We start from the raw sequence: 20572 nt of genomic DNA, 5'->3' as shown, positions 1-20572 counted from the left end.
AACTGAATGATTAGAGATATTACTTTGCCAACAAAGGTCCATCTAGTCAAGGCTACGGTTTTTCCAGCAGTCATGTATGGACGTGAGAGTTGGACTGTGAAGAAGGCTGAGCACCGAAGAATTGATGTTTTTGAACTGTGGTGTTGGAGAAGACTCTTGAGAGTCCCTTGGACTACAAGGAGATCCAACCAGTCCAACCTAAAGGAGATCAGTCCTGGGTGTTCATTGGAAGAACTGATGCTGAAGCTGAAACTCCAATACTTTGGCCACCTCATGTGAAGAGTTGACTCATTGGAAAAGACCCTGATGCTGGGAAGGATTGGGGGCAGGAGGAGAAGGGGACGACAGAGGATGAGATGGCTGGATGGCGTCACCGACTGGATGCAAATGAGTTTGATTGAACTCTGGGAGTTGGTGATGGACAGGGAGGCCTGGCATGCTGTGATACATGGGGTCGCAAAGAGTCGGACATGACTGAGCGAATGCATTGAATTGAACTGAATGATTAGTGATGTTGAGCGCTATGATTAAAGCCTTCAACAAACTGGGCATAAAGGGAACATACTTCAACATAATAAATTCCACATATGACAAGCCCACAGCTCACATTATACTCATCTGGAGGTACAGGAAGGTTATAACCAGTTTCAGGCTAATCAAACACCAATATGCACCATAGTGGTTAGTCTGGTCAAAATAAAGCAGTAGCACCTTGAGGGAACTAAATATGCAAACAAAAATTACACTTCAAAAGGGTACTGGGAAATAACCATGCCAGAACAGATCCAGAGGAAGTTTTGATGCCGGTCACCTTCTGTGACCTGTGATTAGAAAGAAGGAGGGATGCTAAAGGGAAGAACAAGAGTCTGGAATCCTTGAACCGTCTACTGACAAGTTTGCTAGGGCTAACCTTGGAGTTACAGAGTCTTGTCAATACTATCTTGGTAGCCTCCGGGCCACTTTTAGGGAATGGATTTCAGCTGATGAGAAAAAGAAATGCTTTTCTTCTACCAGGTGGGCATTTAGCAAGCTGTTTCTATTTTCATTTAGACCTCTCATAGACTTGGACATTCCGTTTAAGAAGAAAAGTCAGTATCAGCCTCAATTAGACCAACAAACTCTCATTCAGTACATCTGTTTTCGAAGACGTTCAAAGCCTGCCGAACCATGGTATAAAGAAACCTCTTACCAAAGAGACTATTCTTTGCCATTTTACAAGACGGGTAAGTTAGATCAAGGGTTCTTACTGTCTGAGAGCAACTCTGCCTGGGCCAAATTTTAGCATCTTCTGTGGGCTTGCTGTCTCAGGGAGCACGTCTGGGACCTGTCACATTGGCAGGGAGGGGTATTCACTTGTGTTTGGTGCAGGAAGAAGAGTTTAGAGAGCTGCCCCTGGGCTACATCCTTCTTTCCTAGCTCCTCGTACAGGAGACTTTCAGGCTGAAAATTCATAAATGTCCTTGGTAGATAGCAAGCTCGAGTCTGACCACTCCTTGGAGCCCCTTGTCACTTGACAAATTTGTTATTGTGCCATACTGTTGAGAGGATCTTCCTCCCCTCACTCTATTTTAAATGGATTTACGACAATTATTTAATATTTGCAGGTATGTTTCAAAAATTCTAAGTTCCCTCTGTAGTATTTCTCCATGCTGCAGTCCGTGTGTGAGTGCTGAGGGGCCAAGGCCCCCCACAGATATGACCCTTGGGAGTACATGTGGTTATGACCTTAAACTTGACTGCATTCCTGTAATCACTGACACTTTGGATTTTAGTCACAGTATCGATTGCTCTATTGACAGACTTTCTGAGTGAGTAAACCCCAATACTTCTGGGTCTCTTACACGGTGGCAAGCATATATTTGGTCCGAAGGCAATGGCACCCCACTCCAGTACTCTTGCCTGGAAAATCCCGTGGATGGAAGAGCCTGGTGGGCTGCAGCCCATGGGGTCGCTAAGAGTCGGACACGACTGAGTGACTTCACTTTCATGCATTGGAGAAGGAAATGGCACCCCACTCCAGTGTTCTTGCCTGGAGAATCCCAGGGACGGGGGAGCCTGGTGGACTGCCGTCTATGGGGTCACACAGAGTCAGACACGACTGAAGCGACTTAGCAGCAGCAGCAGCAACAGCTCTCTGCAGTAAATGCTATTATTTCCCCCACTTTACAGTGACCAAGTTGCAGAGACAGCCCCAAGTCACAGGAAACAGGAGAAGCAAAACCCAGACCCAGGCAATTTCAGACACAGAATTCAGCCCTAGCCCAAGGTCTGTGCTGGACCTTTAAGCTATTTTACCTCTGTCACAGCTGAGCATCACTTGTACTACTATCTGTTCAACAGTTTTCTTTAAAACGAGCCACTTTTTTTTTTAATCTTAAAATTAAAAATAACAAAACTAGTAAAAGTATGGTGAGAGGAATGGGATGTGGAATGGGAAGAATCTACCCCTCTTTTTTTCTCCCCTGAACAAAGAGCTGCAGCCTGGAGGGAATGACAGAGCAGGGCTGAGACTCAGTCCCAAGGGGACAGGAAAAAATAGCAATTGGGAAGAGCGGGAACCCAGCAGAACCAGGCAGATCTTGGGGAGTGGAGCCAGGCATAGGGGTGGTGATGGATGAAGCTGGGATTGGGGCCAAAGAGTAACAGGGCGAGTTGGCATAAGAAGCTGCAAGCAGGCTAATCTGGGTTCCGGGAGGTGAGAGAAGTTTGGAGCCTGAGAAGAGAGGAAGCTGAGGGGATAGGGAGGAGGGTGAGGGCTGAGATATAGGTCATTGGAGGAGGAGGTATGGAGTGGAAGGAATCAGGGGACCTTGGGGGGGTTATATTAAAGAAAGTCAGCTTCGGGTGGAGGACACTACCTGGGGCTGAGGTGGGGTTGGAAAAGAGAAGGGGTGGTTGGGAAGCATCGGTGGGGCTCCCATCCCTGTAGAAGCAGTTTTTGGAGGCTGACTGATTGTGAAATCTCTTTCCTTTGTATGAGGGAATCTAGGTGACCTCTAGTTTCCAAAGGGATGGTAAACACTTTTAAAAGACAATTCCTAATTCTTTCCAAACCTATCGAATCAGGTGAATGCTTAGCAAAGAAAACACCCAGGCTAAGTGCCATGGGAGGAGGTAAAAGGAAGTCCATACTATGATCTCAGCCTCAGGAAGCTCACAGTCTAACTGGGAAGATGAGGCAATGATGAACCTATCAGAGGTTGCTGCTGCTACTGTTGAGTCGCTAAGTCATATCTGACTCTTTGCAACCCCATGGACTGTAGCCCACCGGCCTCTCTGTCCATGGGATTTTCCCAGCAAAAAGACTGGTGTGGGTTGCAATTTCCTTCTCCAGGGGATCTTCCTGACCCAGGGATCAAACCTGAGTCTCCTGCATTGGCAGGCAGATTCTTTACTGCTGAGCTCCCTAGGAAAAAGTGCAAAGTAGAGGAGCAGCAGCTGAAAGATGAGAACACTGGGGCCTGGAGCAGAATGCGCCCGTGGGGACCTAAGCTTGATCTCGATGGATAAGACTTGCAGGTAGCAAAAGAAACAGGGGGACATACCAGAGGCAGTGGATGAGAAGAAGGGGGAGGTTTGTGGTGGGGGGATGAGGTAGGGGAGCAGGGAGGAACCCCAAGAGGACCAGGCCTGATTGAGCAAGGTAGAACAGAAGTGGGAAGCCAAATGCAGATTGGCAGAGTGGGCAAGAGTGCCTGGAACTGAAGAGGAGCTACAGGAGCCTGCAAAGTTGAATCTGCATAATCAGAGCCGTTATAGGATCAGAGTCAAGAGGGCAACCCAGTCAGCTTCAGAGGACGTTAGCTTAGCATCCTCTGTCTGATGATTAGCTTAGCATCAGTCTGTCGGACTGCTTAACTCAGGCAGAAGACACAGCCAGCAGGTGAGAAGAGCAGCTGGGAGGCGGTGGCAGAACCATGGATGGAGCAGTGTGAGGCAGTGAGCAGAATTCAGGCCTTAGAGTGCTACAGGCCTGGCACATTCTAGCTGTGTGGTGTCGGGCAGGACACTCAACTTTTCTGAAACTTTCTGTCTATAAAATAGAAATCAGAGTCCGCATTTTGGGATAATTGCTAAAATTTAAAATATTTGTCACGTGCCCAAAGTGCGCTAAGTGATTTACTCATATGCGTGTCACGCTTACCGTTGCAATGAGTCGTATTGTCCCCACAAAGTAGGTATTTTTACCAACTCCGTTTAGCAGAAGAGGAAACAGAGGCTCAGAGACTTAAAAACCTGTTCAAGCAAGCAACTGCTAAGTCATCAGTCACACTCCCAAAACTGGCTCTTAAATTGAACTGAGCAAGTTTCATGAGAAATGGGAAGAAGACTCATGTGGCAGAGCCTCAGGAGAGAGAAAAGACAGTACCAAATAAAGAATTCACAGGAGAGCAATTAAAGCTAATTGCACAGTGTCCCACTTGTACTGGAAGATTGTTAAAGCCTCTGATAGAAATATGGAAAATATGGTACTTGAAAGTGTGGCCTAGGATCATTCCCTGCTTAATGAGGTTTGAAGCCTGACCGATTCAAGAGATAATTTACGTTGAAATATTCAGGGCTCCGTTTATCACTCATGGGGTGTGTATGTTAGTTTTCTATTGTGGAATAACAAATCATTCCAAAACCCAGTGACCTAAAACATCAATAATGATGATTTTTATAACTACCTCTCATCATTTCAGTGGGTTAGGGTTTGAGAACTCAGGTGGGCAGTTCTTGCTCAGAATCTCTCTCAAGGTAGCAGTCTATGACAGTGAAAGCTTCATGGTGTGAAGGCTCAACGGGGGCTGGAGGATCCACCCTCAAGGTGGTTCACTCATACAGTTGTCAAGTATGACGGCTCACATGGTTGTCACAGGCTGGTTGGGGATTGGTGTCTTGATGTCTTTCCATGCTGAGCATCCTGATGGTGTGACAGTTATCTTCCCCTGGAATGAGTAATCTGAGATGAAGTTGGGAACTGCAATGTCTTTTATGACTTAAACTTGAAGGTCATATTACAGTCAGCCCTGAAGCAGTGTGGGAGGGGAGTCAGACCCAAGGGCCTGGATACCACCAGAGGGCAAGAATCATTGGGATCCATCTTGGAAGCTGGCAGCCGTAAGATGATTCAGTTACTGGTTGAACACCCAGTACAAACTATCTGTCTACTGGGAATACAGTGATCAGGATAAACAAGACATCTGCTTTCATGGAGCTGACATTCTAATGGGGGATATGGAGCATGAGCTAAGGCACTTCAGTCATGTCTGACTCTTTGCTACCCAATGGACCGTAGCTGGCCAGGCTCCTCTGTTCATGGGATTCTCCAGGCAAGAATACTGGAGTGGGTTGCCGTGCCCTCCTCCAGGGGATCTTTCCCACCTAGGGATTGAACCCATTGTCTCTTAAGTCTCCTGCATAGGCAGGCGGCATTTTTGTTTGTTTTACCACTGGCACCACCTGGAAAGCCCATACGGAGCATAACCAAGTAGCTTTTAAAAAGAACTTTAGACTGTAGTAGTGCTGTTAGGCGGAGAAGGCAATGGCTCCCCACTCCAGTACTCCTGCCTGGAAAATCCCATGGACGGAGGAGCCTGGCAGGCTGCAGTCCATGGGGTCGCTGAGGGTCAGACACGACTGAGCGACTTCACTTTCACTTTTCACTTTTATGCATTGGAGAAGGAAATGGCAACCCACTCCAGTGTTCTTGCCTGAAGAATCCCAGGGACGGGGGAGCCTGGTGGGCTGCCGTCTATGGGGTCACACAGAGTCGGACACAACTGAAGTGACTTAGCAGCAGCAGCAGTGCTGTTAGGGAAGTAAACAGTGATGAATGTAGCCAAGGGAGATTACTTTTAATACTGCAGTCAGGGAATATCTGTATATAATTTTAGCTGAGCCCTGGAAAATAACAATGAATCATATAAACAGCAGTAAGTGCTAAAGCCTGAAAGTTGGAAAGGGCTTGCATGTTTGAGGAACAGAAACGAGGCCAGTGTAGTTTGGTGGATAGTCAGTGAGGGTGAGAGTGGTAAGATGCTTGGATTCTATTCTGAGAACAATGGAAAGACTTGGAATAATTTTGAACAGAGGGGTAGCATATTATTTGGGATTTAAGAAGATCAGTCTGCCTGCTGTTAGAACACTGGAGAGGAAAAAGAGGGAGGGATTGCAGACCAGTGAGGAAACTGTTTAGTAGTTTAGACCAGAGATGATGGTGGCTTGGACCAGCAGGGCAGACAAAAAGGAATAAATGGGTCCTGGAGATATTTTGGAGCTGACATCAGTTGAACTTGTGATAGATCTGATGTCAAGCATATTTTCATTCGTTCATACATATTCCTTCAGTAACTAATTTGAGGGTATAATTATAGGCCAGTGTGGAAGGTTTTAGCAACACCATGTGAAGCAGAAATAGACCCAAAGTTTCTTCATTCAAGGAGCTTCAATGGGGGAACCAGCATAGAAATAAGCATAAAATCTCACTGGCCATAAGTCTTATGAAGCAGAGTTTATGTGGTGTTATAAGAGCATATAACAGGTCAGAAAAACGATGAGTTGACAGCTGAAAGATGAGCTAAAAGTTAACTAGGCGAGGAATGGGAGAAGAGCTTCACTAGGCACAGTGTGTGCAAAGGCACTGTGGTAAGAGCATGGCATGGTTGAGGAACTAAAAAATAAATGTGTTGGAGCCCAGAGGTCAAGAATGGTGTGGCCAAAGAGATGACAAGGTCAGGGAGGGCTTGGGGACCTCCTTGGTGGTTCAGTGACTGTAACTGCACTCCCATGCAGGGGGCCTGGGTTCAGTCCCTGGTCAAGGAACTAAATCCCACACGATGCCAGTAAGAGTTTGCACGCCTCCACTGAAAATCCCACATGACACTAGGAAGATTGAGTATCTCACTTGCTGCAACTAAGACCCAACGAAGCCAAATAAATAAATACTTAAAAAAAGAACAAGGAGGGCTTTATGAGCCATTTTCGGGTTTGGGGCCTCTAGCTTGACATTACTGGGGAAGTTTTGAAAAGTTTTAAGGGGTTCATGCAGTCACTTCAGTTGTGTCAAACTCTTTGCAACCTGTGGACTGTAGCCCACCAGGCTTCCCTGTCCATGGGATTCTTTAGAAAGAATACTGGAATGGGTTGCCATTTCCTTCTCCAGGGGATTTTCCTGACCCAGGAATCAAACCTGCGTCTCTTACGTCTCCTGCAGTGGCAGGCAGATTCTTACCACTAGGGCCACCTGGGAAGCCCCCAGGTTTTAAGGAGGTGGAGGTGACACAGTTACAATCGCAGTTTGAAAAGATTACTCCAACTATGGAGAAGAAAAAGGGACAGGATGGGGAGTAGACTGGAGCCAAGTTGGAGTAAGAAGGGTCAGGAGATGATTGCAGGGGTTAGGCTGAAGGTTTCCAACTTCAGCTACATCACTTTTAAAAATCCAGATGCCGAGGATATACCCAATACCAATTAAGTCAGAATCTCCTGGTGGGAGGAAGAAGGTCCCAGGCATCAGTAATTTATGAAACTCCCCAGATAATTCCTTTGTACAGCCGAGTCGGGAACCAGTGCTTCAGGCAGCTGATGATGGGAGGCAGTGAAACCGACCAGGGTGCTAGGCCTTCCCCAAGCAATAGAAATTGACTAGAGGCCAGACAAGAAATTCAGGCAAGGTTTGTATTGGGGCTCCTGTGCTAGCTGCAGGAGGGAGCAAGAACAAGTAACAGGTTCCCTTGTTTGGTAGATGGTAGAGCTGGTTCCTTATATGGGATGTGAGTAGAGGTGTGCTCAGGGATCGGGCTTAGGTGTTTTGCCCACCTCTTTGGTGGTGGTGTGTGCAGGGGGCATGTGCAGAGCCAAAGCTCCTGAGACGCTCTTTTTGCTTCCAGCTCCTCAAAAGGGGCAGCTGGGATTTTTGCTCTTTTTGTTTCCCCCAACTGCCTGCATGCAGTTATTTTTAGTCCCTTTTCATTTCTTTGTACTAATATTTTGTTACTGGAGAAGTTTTTCCAGGTGTAAGCATTATAGCACTGAAGTAAAGGGTACCAGGTGCCCAGTCTGTCTACTAGCAGCACAGAATGCATGCGTCCCTGTATGCTAAGTCGCTTCAGTCGTATCCAACTCTATGTGACGCCGTGGACCGTAGCCTGCCAGGCTTTTCTGTCCACAGGATTCTTCAGCAAGAATACTGGAGTAGGTTGCCATGCCCTCCTTCAGAGAATCTTCCCAACCCAAGGATTGAACCCATGTCACCTGCATTGGCAGGTGGGTTCTTTATCACTAGCACTACCTTAAAGGCAGAGGAACCAGAGATCAAATTGCCAATATCCACTGGATCATCGAAAAAGCAAGCAAGTTCCAGAAAAACATCTACTTCTGCTTTATTGACTATGCCAAAGCCTTTGACTGTGTGGATCACAATAAACTGTGGAAAATTCTGAAAGAGATGGGAATACCAGACCACCTGACCTGCTCCTTGAGAAATCTGTATGCAGGTCAGGAAGCAACAGTTAGAACTGGACATAAAACAACAGACTGGTTCCAAATAGGGAAAGGAGTACGTCAAGGCTATATATTTGCACTGTGCTTATTTAACTTATATGCAGAGTACAAAATGAGAAATGTTGGGGTAGATGAAGCACAAGCTGGAATCAAGATTGCTGGGAGAAATATCAATAACCTCAGATACGCAGATGACACCACCCTTAATGGCAGAAAGCAAAGAAGAACTAAAGAGCCTCTTGATGAAAGTGAAAGAGGAGAGTGAAAAAGTTGGCTTAAAGCTCAACATTCAGAAAACGAAGATCATGGCATCTGGTCCCATCACTTCATGGCAAATAGATGGGGAAACAGTGGAAACAGTCAGACTTTATTTTTTTGGGCTCTAAAATCACTGCAGATGGTGACTGCAGCCATGAAATTAAAAGACACTTACTCCTTGCAAGGAAAGTTATGACCAGCCTAGAGAGCATATTAAAAAGCAGAGACATTACTTTGCCAACAAAGGTCCATCTAGCCAAGGCTATGGTTTTTCCTGCGGTCATCTAGGGATGTGAGAGTTGGGCTACAAAGAAAGGTGAGTGCCAAAGAATTGATGCTTTTGAACTGTGGTGTTGGAGAAGACTCTTGAGAGTCCCTTGGACTGCAAGGAGATCCAACCAGTCCACCCTAAAGGAGATCAGTCCTGGGTGTTCATTGGAAGGACTGATGCTGAAGCTGAAACTCCAATACTTTGGCCACCTGATGCGAAGAGCTGACTCATTTGAAAAGACCCTGATGTTGGGAAAGATTGAAGGCAGGAAGAAAAGGGGATGACAGAGGATGAGATGGTTGGATGGCATCACCGACTCAATGAACATGAGTTTGGGTAAACTCTGGGAGTTGGTGATGGACAGGGAGGCCTGGTGTGCTGCAGTCCATGGAGTAGCAAGGAGTTGGAACATGATTGAGCGACTGAACTGAACTGAACCACCTTACTTGGATTTTAGAGATACTTAGGTGGCAATTATTTTATAAACAACTATCAGGCAGGCAAAGGGCTGGTTTGCAAGAGACCTAACAGATAAATATTACGAAGCTGAGTACTGACTGAATCGAGCTTTTGTTTAATTCAAGAAACTGACTCCTTGAAGGAGTATTTGGGGGAAGGCCTTTCACAGAATAAGAGAAAGTACTATTACAGTGTTTATCAAGGTGTAAGACTGTTTTTAAATCTTATCCATTTGGCTAGTCTTTGTCATCAGACTTTAAGGGCCAAGTTCATGTCTAGATTAGCAATTTGCATTTCATGTTTGGTTCTTACCTCTTATTTGGGAACAATTGAAGAACAGATTACATACAGACCATGACAGATTATGGTTATTGATTAAGAAATTCCTCCTCAGTAAAAGTTCTTTCTTAGGACATAGGGGTCCATTTATTTGGGAAATATTTATTAAGTACTGACTATGTGCAAGACACAGTAGAAGAGAAGATTCTGTTCTCAGGGAATTTATAGCCTGGGAGGGTGAGATGGCCCCTGAGATGAAAGTTGCCCTTGTTTTATGCACCTTGGTGCCAAATAATTAAAAAACCTCATTCTTCCGAAATACAATATATTCCTTTAGTAGCAGTGTGACACTTAAGATTCTGACCTTCAGTTTTCTCGCATGCAAAAAGGATAAAAATAATATCTACCTAATAGAATTGAGATACCCATGTAAGTAATTTAGCATCGTGCTTGTACATAACATTAAGAAACCTCCAAAACTGTTAGCTATTACTAATGATCAAAGTCAAACATGTGCCACAATAAATGTTTGTTTTTTAAAAAAAACCTCTCTCACTGGGATTAATTTCTAAAACTAGAGCATAAAGTAATAATCATATATAATCAAGGTTATCCTTTAAAATTTCTTAATTGCCCAAAGTGATAATATTAAATAATACTAAATCATTAAATCATTTGGAATACATGGGATTCTTCAGCAAGTTCATTAAATTTTCTCTGTGGTTCTCAACTAATTTTTCACTTCATTTTTCAGCAATGCATTTCAAAGCAGTCATCACACACAAATCCACATGAACAATAATTTGACTTTGTCAAATGATATAGAAATCTAAAAAATCATTTCAGTTCTTTCCATAGTATTCCCCACCCCCAAATTTGTATAGTATATTTCAGACTTGGTAGCACCCACTGTCAGAAGGCATATATACGCACTAAGTGGAATAGCAGGAGAAATCCCCCCAAAATGTTGCTCTGTTCTTAAAACATTTGCTGTCGAATTTACCTGGTTAAAAGTACCTAATTCAGCTCCATTATAATTCTCATAACAAAGATCACTAAGGCTATCAAGTAGGATTCCTAACACTTCTAAACATCATTAATATATTTCCCTGGAATACAATGTAATCCTTAAGAAGGTCAGAGTTAATATTTAATACAATAGTAAGCTTTGAGAAGTCATATGGTTACCAACTACGGACAGCATCACATTTAGTTAAATCTGATTTTTAAAATCTTCCAGAGATGGCATTTCCAGCTATATTTCCTGAGTAAATGAAATGTTATTCATTCTTAATATTAAGAAATGTTTATTTCTTTAAATGCTGTTGAAGTGCTATGGAAGGTGGAGAGAACAATGAAAAGATTAGGGACTTTGGGGCCTGACAATCTTGGGTCAAATGTGGGCTCCTCCTCTCTCACAAGCTCTGTAAACTCAGGAAAATTCATTGATCTCTTTGAGGCGGTGAAACTATCAGTGGGCCTCTGAGGATCTGTGAATTTTAGGGTTAACCCTAAGTACAACACCTAACACAGGGAACAGCATGGTACCTGATAAAGTTTTGTTACACTATCACTGAAACGTTCTAGTCTTGGGTCCATTGGGTGTAGATGCAATGATTGCAGTGTCCAACCCAACTCCTTGAACCCATACCTTTAGATAAGCAGAACTGCTGGTGATTGTAGACAAGGAATATAAAACATGAGGGCACTCCAATGGGTCTGAATTTAGGGATGGTAACAACTACATTTTGATACAAACATGACACAAAGAGACCTATTAGGGCTTAAAGGGCAAAGCGGGTATCTAGAATTAGAATGTAAGAATACAAATTTAAGAATTTATTTCGTTTTATTTACATTTTGGAATAATCTAATAACATGCCTCAATCAGAGATTGAACCACAAAAACAACCTTTTGATTAAACCCTTTTGCCCCCACATCTTTTAAATATATTCCTTTGTTTTAAATCTTATAAATCACTGTTATTGCACACAATTGTTGCTGAAAAGACAGTGTGTTAAAACTAAGTGTCTTAAAATAAATCATTAATTTGTTTCATTTTCCAGATTGGGACCGGAAATTAGCCACAGTTTCATCGAATCCTAGACCACTCAATTCACTGCCAGAGCACTACTGTTGTGAAGGGAGGTGGCTTTGAAAGAAAGGCTTTTAAACTAAAGTAACCATGGCATTTTGAACAAAACATTTGGCATTCTTAAGTGGCTCCTTTAGGCTAAAATAATGGTTAACAGAATTACTTTTCAGTGTGTATCCTGATGGCCACAATCCTAAAAATATTTACATGTTGCAAATTCTCTTCCAATCAGTTGGCCAGCCTAGGGCAGGGAATCAAGATCAGCCTTAAAAGAGTTTGTCACCTGTTCTTAAGGCCCCACTACCAGTCTTGTTGCTAATGTCGCCAAACCATCTCACATTTAGTCCAGTGGTTACATGTGGGACCAGCTAAAGAGATAACTGCATCTGTTCAATAACTGTATCACTGTTAGGAAAAAAAGAGAGAAGAACCTAAAGATGTAGCCAAGAAGGAAGATTCCTGGCATCACAGACCCTGAAGGTGCTCTGGATGCAGAACCCGGTATGGCAGAGAGCTACAGTGAGAGGATTAACTGAAAGTCTCCACAAAGAAGAATTAATATCCCTATACTGACAAGAAGCCTGACAACTAGGGATCAGCTCCCTAGGCAAAATGATAGAGGTTCTCTAAAGAAATGCTCCCAAAAAGAATCTTAAACATTCTGTTCCCTAGGGACTCCCCAAGCATAGTAGTTGGTCCCCTACTCATCACCCCAAAGTGAAGTCTATCAGTTAATAAACTACCCCCAAGAAGTTATATATACACACACATATATGTATATATACACACACATGTATTAATATACATACATTTCCATTGCCTTAGTCTTAAGTTGTGAAGTAATAAATCAGGTCCATCATCTAACTAATAAGACACAAAGCGATAAACATTAGAGGTATTTTTCAAAGAAATATTTCACAGAACTTAGACAAGAAGCCTCCCAAATGAAAGCTTTGCTTATCATTCTACTGGTTGTCAGTGGTCTATTTGTTGCAGTTTTTTGTTTTAGGGATATATGTTGACTTTTTCTAAACTTTTACTTTTCTCAGTTGTTTTTTAAAAATTTTGTTTATAGTGTTTTTAAAATTTTAATTTGGTCAAATTTTTTTCTTTAGGGTTTCCAAGTTTCCTGTTTTTCTTTAGAAGGCTCTAGAGAGTATATATTTTCTGATATTACTTTTATTACTTAAAACTTTATAACTTAACTTTTATTCTATTGTAAATTTCTATTCTATGTTGAGGTTGTTTTGCTATCATTATTTTGAATGTATTCTTTTCCCAGTGAAATGGAGTGCTTACATTACGTTCCCACACATGTGCATCTATTTCTGGAATGTCTAGTCCACTTCCCTTACATATCTGTTCTTTCCCATGACAGTATCACATACTTTGATTTTAGTAGCTTTATACTGCTTTAATATCTGGTAAGTAAAAACCTCCTCTCTCAACACATTCCTTTTTCAAAAATATCTTACACTCTTACATATTCATTTTTTTCACCTAAGCTTCAATAATTTTTGTCCAGTTACAAGGAACACCATGGTGATTCTGGTTGGAATGGCATTACATTCATATACTCATTTGTGAAGGGAAGGCATCCCCATTTAACTGTATTAATATACATAAACATATATACTAGGCAGGTCCTCTCCACACTAAAATATCTTGTTCTGTCATTTATTTCCCTTCTACTAAGTTTTACAATTCAGAGTTTTGTTTCAGCGGTTGTTCCATGCAGTCATTATGCCTCCTGAAGTATATACATATTAGCCTACAGTCCTCATGTAAAACATGGTTTGGTTGTTTGGCTTTACCTTCCTCTGGTTTTTCTCGCCAGCCTCAGCAGCCTCACCAGTCCCTTGCTATTTTGTTCAGTTGCTCAAACTTTCCAAATTATTTCGAGCCTCTGGGTCTTTGCATATTGACTACTTTGTACTCCAGCCACTTAACTTTTTGGTCCGTTTAAATGCTATTTCCACTAAAGGCCTTCTCTGACCTTTTCCAAATTTAGATTAGGTTCTCCTGCATAGCACTCCGGGACTTTTCCATCCTAGCATATGTCTGTTTAGCATGCTCTCCCCACTACAATAAACTTTAGGAAGACTGTGTACTTACTTATCACATACCTAATACCTAGCATATTTACTTGATCAACAAAGACTATTTTAATACAGTTGCCTATGATTTTTAAGACTTAACTGTATCTGAAGAACATATTCTCTCAACCAACTTAATTAGTAACAGCTCATTTTTTTTTTTAACTTTTTGGCTGCACTGCACAGCCTGTGGCGTCTTAGTTCCCTGCCCAGGGACTGAACCCGCACCCACTGCCGCAGAAACGCAGAATCGCTGGACCCCCAGGGAAGTCCGCAAACAGCTCACTTTATTTGCTTCTGGACCATTACTAAAGACACGTTTTAATAATGCGAAGCTTATAGCCAAGATAATGGACTCTAAAAACTATCTAAATACACTTAGTAAAGATAAAAGACACTTAGATCCTTTCAAAGATTCTGTTGTTGAGTTTTCCTCACTTTACCCCACAGACTGTAAAGGTAGAACTCTGTCTTATATGCACTAGTAGTATTACTATTAATTCTCTTATTAGAACAAAAACACAATACACAAAACATACTAGAAATAGTTGGTTCTTTTTAATCAGCTATTGATGGCATAATAAAATAAATTTAAGTGGCACCTAATTTAAACATTTAAAATAGTTCATTGAAGGATAATCTACAACGCAGTACGTTAAGCCAAATAGTCAAAATAACACCTTTTTTTTTTTCAAGAAAGAAGAAATAAAGGCATGATCAAAATTATGACCAACAAGTTGGTTTCGTTTGGACACTTATAGATGACTCTGTAGGCATATTGGCAGGCACGATGTTCAAATATCAACCCATTTGACTTTAGAAATAATGGTAAGAAAGCTATACATTTCAGAATTAATGTCTGAAATAAAAGAAAAATATCCACCAAATATCACAACAGATCTTTTAATGACTAAGTTTTTTAACATTACAATTGTTATTTTAGGGAACACTTTTTTCTTTTCTTTGAACAGTTAGCTAAATGTTCAATGTTAAATAATTTACACAAGAGAAATAAGTTTCGTGTTCTGTACAAATTAGAGGACTCATGAATATAATCCCCTCCCACCACCAAAGCTCAAATTTGCAATGGTCTCAGCAGAAAATAAACAGTTCACAATTTAAACAATTTAAAGCATTACAAAAATTTACAGGACTCCTCTCTTCTCATTTTCTTTAGAACAACAAAGGTTCCAGCGACAGAAATGAATGATCAGAATGTGAAAATATTTGTGCAAAACTGCATTAATTGTTCTGACCATTCAACAGAGGTAAAACCTATGAACACAATAACAATAATGAAGAAAAACTACACTGAAAGTAATTCTATTTTCGATTTCAAACAACATTGATTTTATTATTACTAAATATTCAAAGAAAACGTGGCACCATGAGCAGCAGGAGCAACAAATGATTCGGCAATTATGCCAGCTAAGGAAGCTGACACTGGAAAACGCCAAAGTGTATCTCCACACCAGTCATCCATCTCAAAGACTGGAAACAACTGTAGGGCTTCAAACTCACTTCAATGTCTTTATTCTTGGAATTTGCAGATCATAAACGAAATATTTAAGAAAGTCCTTTCCCCGCCTCTCCAGGAGTGTTTCCTGCATCACTGGTAATCCTTAAAAGAGCTGAATCATAGATTCTCTGGATTTACCTACACCAATCCATTTAACTGGGAGGGAGAAAAAGAGTATAAGAATAGTATTAATCCACGTATAATGTTCAATCTTTGGGATTCACAGATCCCCCGCTTTTCTCAGTGTTTCTCATTTAACTTTCCCCCCATGTCTTTTGCTATCTTTTTCCTCTATTAGCAGATTATGCCAATTTCTAAACAGAATGTGCGGTCAACATCCAGGACAGGGTAGTATGCCTTAAAATTCTCCTGTTTTAATTGTACAATATTTACAACTGTTCAGTTCCTAGTGATTAGTAAAATACTGGCCCAAACCAGCAGAGACCTAAAGAACCTTTAATCAAATTCCTAATTAACTAGAAAAAATAAGCATCTTTAATAAATGGATGACAGTAAGAGGACACTGAAGTGACACTGCAATGTCCATATCCCACAAAAAGTAGAAGTATCTGGAAGAGAATACTGTTTATTTGCACAGCCTGAGAATCTGGCTATTATACCAGTCTAGGGGAATCTCTCCTCATCGGCACTACATGGGCAAACCTTTATGGCATTTTACAGATGTCATTGTTAAACTCACTGCTTTTTATTTCAGAAGACACTGACAAAGTACAGTGAGCAAACATGCTTACAAGATTTAATATCAAGCTGGGAGACACAGCTAGCAATATGGAAAACAAAACAAAACAAAAAAATATGGAAAACAAGATTCATGTTTGGAAATGAACCACAAATATAATCAACAATATAAAATCAGGTTAAGTGCATAACAGATTTTATACAGAGGCTATTTTCCACTCTACCTTTTGTCTCTGAACCAGTACCAAAGGGGAAAAAAGCAATGTTTTAAAAGACAGATTTCACATAACTAGTTCATAGCCATAATTTGGTTATGTCTAACTCCTTGGCCAGCTTACTTATTTTTTTTAAATAAAGAACTTTTATTCTTTATTCTTTCATTTTTTTCAAGTTGGATTTCCTATCTTCTGCATCTACTATTTCCTAAACTCTAGTCAAGAAACTTTACCAACTCTCAAGGGTAACAACCTCAAGTGGAAAAGAAATCACAAACCAGTTTTGATGGTGGTAAAGACATAATGATTTATTATTAAGAGGGAGAAAGAAATAAGAATGAATGTCATAGGGCAAAAAGAAAAAAAAAGACTAACAGAGAATTAAAAACAGGGTCAAAAAGGGTGAGAGGTAATATATTATCTTGAGGCATGTGAAAGATTACAGAAAGACATTTTATCTTTTCCTGGGCATCTGTGCAAATCATAAGCACTCTACTGAGAAATAATCTGTTTTTTATCCTATTTCAAAGGTAGTTGAAATCAAAATAGAAAAAATAGTTGTTCATAAAGTATATTTACCTGGAATTTGAAGTTCATCTTCAATAAATCGAACATAGTTTTGTGCATTAATAGGTAGTTCCTTAAAAGTCCTTGCATTTGATATGTCTGTGTTCCATCCTGGGAGAGTCTTATACTGAACTTCAACTTTATTTAAGACTTCTTGGTTTGCTGAAAGTTAAAGAATAAATATATTTGCCCATGGTGTACACTGCCTATTGTCAAATGAGTTTTTAATACATCATAGGTTCACAATCTCTTACATTGGAGCCAAATAATGTTTTGAAATTTATAATTTTTCAGAATTTAGGGAGGTAGAAAAGTACACTATCTAGTATTTCATAATCAAACATATTTTTGCAGTAATAGGATTATTTACTTTAAGTGGGTACTTTAAGTCAGGTTTTGCTGTCAAATCAGTTTTGGTGCCAAACTTACAACTTTCCGTCTTCAGAGCTTTTTAGATTTCCATACTATGGACTGGGGGCTATGGATCCGTATAACGGCAGCAGTGTCACAGAAAGAAGGTTTGCATACGTGCTCTCACCTGGGAAATCCTCTATTGTTTTTGTGACTGTATACAAAGACTTAGCCAGAAAATTTCTTCATTATCTCACCTAACCAGTTTCTCCGTATTCCCTAATAGAAGCCGAAAACTAAAACAAGAACAGTGTCTTTGACTGGAGGTTGTATGGTGGATGCTATGGTACACTGTCCAGACTTCCCTCTTCAGGATTCACACGCTAATTCCCCAGCTATGGGAGTACTGCCTGCTGAGAATGCACAGTTCAGAATTCTCTTCAGAATCCCCTGGAGCAGCCCATACCAACGACTAATCAAAACGGGGATATGAAGGACCTGCCTACTTACCTTAACTTGGGACTACTCTGGAGGACTATTCTAGTCCCAGAGTTCCCCATGTGACCAACTGAGGGTTTTTCATGGAACTTCTTAGCAGTTCAACTTCTGCTTAATCCTGCTACTTCTCTCCCCCTCCCTTACAGACATTGTTGCTCAGAGCGCTTGCCAACAAACTACCTACACATACATCTCTGTAACGTAGACTGTTTCCCAGGGAACCAAGAGTAAGACAATTGGCGCCAGGAGTGGCTCTAGAATGGGATCTGGAAGCCTGGTCACTGGCCAGCGGGCTGGCAACAAGGACGACTGCGAGTGGTAGAGAGAGTGCAGCCTTGGGCATGTTCTAGTCGTGCAACTATCCACAGAAGGTGAACTGGGACGCCGTGGTGGGAAGTAAAGCACTGGCAATAGCTGACGTTCTCATTTCATTGTGAGAAATGAGCACAAGGGAAACGTGGAATTGAACAGCTCTGGATGGATGCCATTCATGGACTGGACAAAGACAAAGGTTAATGGAAACACCTAGAGAGAACCTCATCTCCTACAGCGGACAGCAGGAAGAGCTGAGGATCAGGCTTAGGACTCAATCATACAGATGGCAGAGCTCCAGAGAAAGCTGAACTCTCAAATCCAGCGAATCTGCTACGACAAGGCCAGATCCTGTTTGAGAAAAAAGTGGGACCCTGAGACTTTTGAGACATCTGGCTGAATCCTTCTATAGATTCACTGATGGCCTGCAGAATGGCTGAGGCTTCCCCTGGCTTGAGGATGATGTAGAAGCCTCTCAGGGCCTCCTCTCCTGACATGCAAACATAAGTTGGCCAAGGAGTCACAGGGCCTGCTAAAGGAGGAGGGGAAATATATTCTGAAGGATCTGTGTAACTGAGCCAATATTTACTAGTAAGAGCGAAAGGAGTATGTACAAAACTGGATCCTAAAGGTACAGGATGAAAGGATTCTACAAGTGGTGGAATAAAAAGTTTAGTAAGAGAATATATGGATACGAGAGTTCTCTCCTATGATCCATGATACAATGAGAATGTATCATGTTAGGAATGTTCATGGACATCTAGAGAAAGTGATGAACCACACTATGTCGCACTGCTTGTGACAGACCATAGAAGAAGAAATCAAGAGACTCAGTGGGGCTTCTCCTTTTAGCCATGATGGAGTACATGGTTCTAAATGAACTTTTCTAGCATAAATAACTGTAAAACTGAACCAAATACATGACAATTCTTTCCAGGCAGTGGTCAACAGGTAGCACAAACTGTGGTCTCTGAGAGGAAGAAAACTCAAGCAATTCCTGAAACTACTTAACTCTCTGCCAGGGACAATTTCTTGATCAAGGAAAGTCAGGACACTGGAGTCAGTAGGGAATGGTGGTCCTACTGACCTGAGAACACAGATACCAGACTTCAGGAAAGCTGAAGCAGCTAGAACCATCAAGGGCAAGCATCAGAGAGGAGAGAGCTATACAGAGAGGGTATTCCTCCCCCAGAAATGGGTGTGAAGGTACCATGGCTAAAGCTCAACCATACATTCATGGTCCCATAGGTGGCTCACCGGATAGCAGCTGTCACACAGCTGAGTGAGACAAAGATTCTAGAGGCCAAGCAGTGCTGGTGAAAGGGAAGGGACAGGGTACACTGGAGCTCCAGCACTGCCAGATTGGAAAGATCTCTTTATACCTTAACTCTCCTGGCATCCAGCTGAGACAACAGAAAGGTTGTTCACTGAAAGTAAAAACCAAACTTTAACTTGAAATCTCCTATAGACTCTCCCTCACCCTGCCCGCGCCCCACCCCCTCCCACATCCACCCCTCAATAAAGCCTAAAACTAAGTTCTGCCAAGACCCACAGAGATAATTTGGAGACTGTCTCACACTAGGTTAGAAAGACTTGGGAAACACCTTACAATCTCCATATACTATATGAACAAAGTATAAAAAACCAAGCTATACAAGGTTCAGGATGACAAGCCAGTAATTCAACTGTCCCCTAAAACAAGAACCAATACTCTTCAGAGTAAGATAACGGAATCCAAGTCTCTACAACATATTATGCACAATGTCCAATATTCAACCAAAAGTCATGAGACACAGACATAGTGATCCACAATCAAGGAAAAGAATAGTCAGAAGAAGCCAAACAGGAGATGGCCAGATGTCAGCTAACAAATGATGACTTTAAACATGCTTCTAAGAACTCACAGTTCTCAATTCCAACCTACCAGTCTACCAAGTTCCATTAAGCTAGTCTATTCCTTCATTTGACATATTCTTAGTCTTCCAGGATGACTAAACAATTTAACAGTTTCTATTTCTGGAAAATGGAAACATTTTTGGAACTTGCTGAGTAACTGAAGAACTCATATAACTAAAGATATGCCTGAAGAAACCCACTGGCTCTAGTAGGAAATCTCCTTACATCCATCTACTTTAGACACATAAGTCAGAAAAAAATCATTCCTGTAGCTTGAAGGACACAGTGGGTTAATGCATTAAAAGCCTGCTTACCCTGACAAGCAGGGCTCTTTTCTCCTATCTCACATTTTCTCAAGGAATGCCTACAGAAAGGTTACTTTCAAAGTAGGGAAGATAAGATTCAGGAGCAGCATAACTGGGCCCAGTGCTACCATGTCTCTTCTTTTCTATTCAAGTGTGAACACAAGCTTGTCACGACATAGCACCCAAATCCACAGCAACTATGAAACAAACGTTAGTGCGTATACTTGCACTGTTCACAGAGCGCATTTCAAGTCTGTGGCTGTA

The 20572-nt window shown here is 41.6% G+C and overlaps 2 protein-coding genes across 2 annotated transcripts in view; one reads left to right on the top strand and one right to left on the bottom strand.

Moving 5' to 3' along the window:
* SPMIP3 (sperm microtubule inner protein 3) overlaps positions 1–12145 on the top strand; it is a 36645-nt gene extending 24500 nt beyond the window's left edge. Inside the window, exons 4-5 of the mRNA XM_019976010.2 lie at positions 1051–1223; positions 11822–12145. Coding sequence (XP_019831569.2) covers positions 1051–1223; positions 11822–11913 — 265 coding nt within the window. The 3' untranslated portion in view covers positions 11914–12145. The remainder of the gene's footprint in view (positions 1–1050; positions 1224–11821) is intronic.
* Positions 12146–14482: 2337 nt separating this feature from the next.
* Positions 14483–20572, bottom strand: part of ADSS2 (adenylosuccinate synthase 2) — a 32474-nt gene continuing 26384 nt past the window's right edge. The window contains exons 12-13 of the mRNA XM_019976731.2: positions 16959–17108; positions 14483–15621 (exon numbers count right to left, since the gene is read on the bottom strand). Coding sequence (XP_019832290.1) covers positions 15569–15621; positions 16959–17108 — 203 coding nt within the window. The 3' untranslated portion in view covers positions 14483–15568. The remainder of the gene's footprint in view (positions 15622–16958; positions 17109–20572) is intronic.

This window comes from Bos indicus, chromosome 16 (assembly GCF_029378745.1).
Source record: "Bos indicus isolate NIAB-ARS_2022 breed Sahiwal x Tharparkar chromosome 16, NIAB-ARS_B.indTharparkar_mat_pri_1.0, whole genome shotgun sequence".
Taxonomy (NCBI): domain Eukaryota; kingdom Metazoa; phylum Chordata; class Mammalia; order Artiodactyla; family Bovidae; genus Bos; species Bos indicus.
The sequence above is the reverse complement of the archived record's forward strand: the minus strand, read 5'-3'. Positions and strand labels throughout refer to the sequence as shown.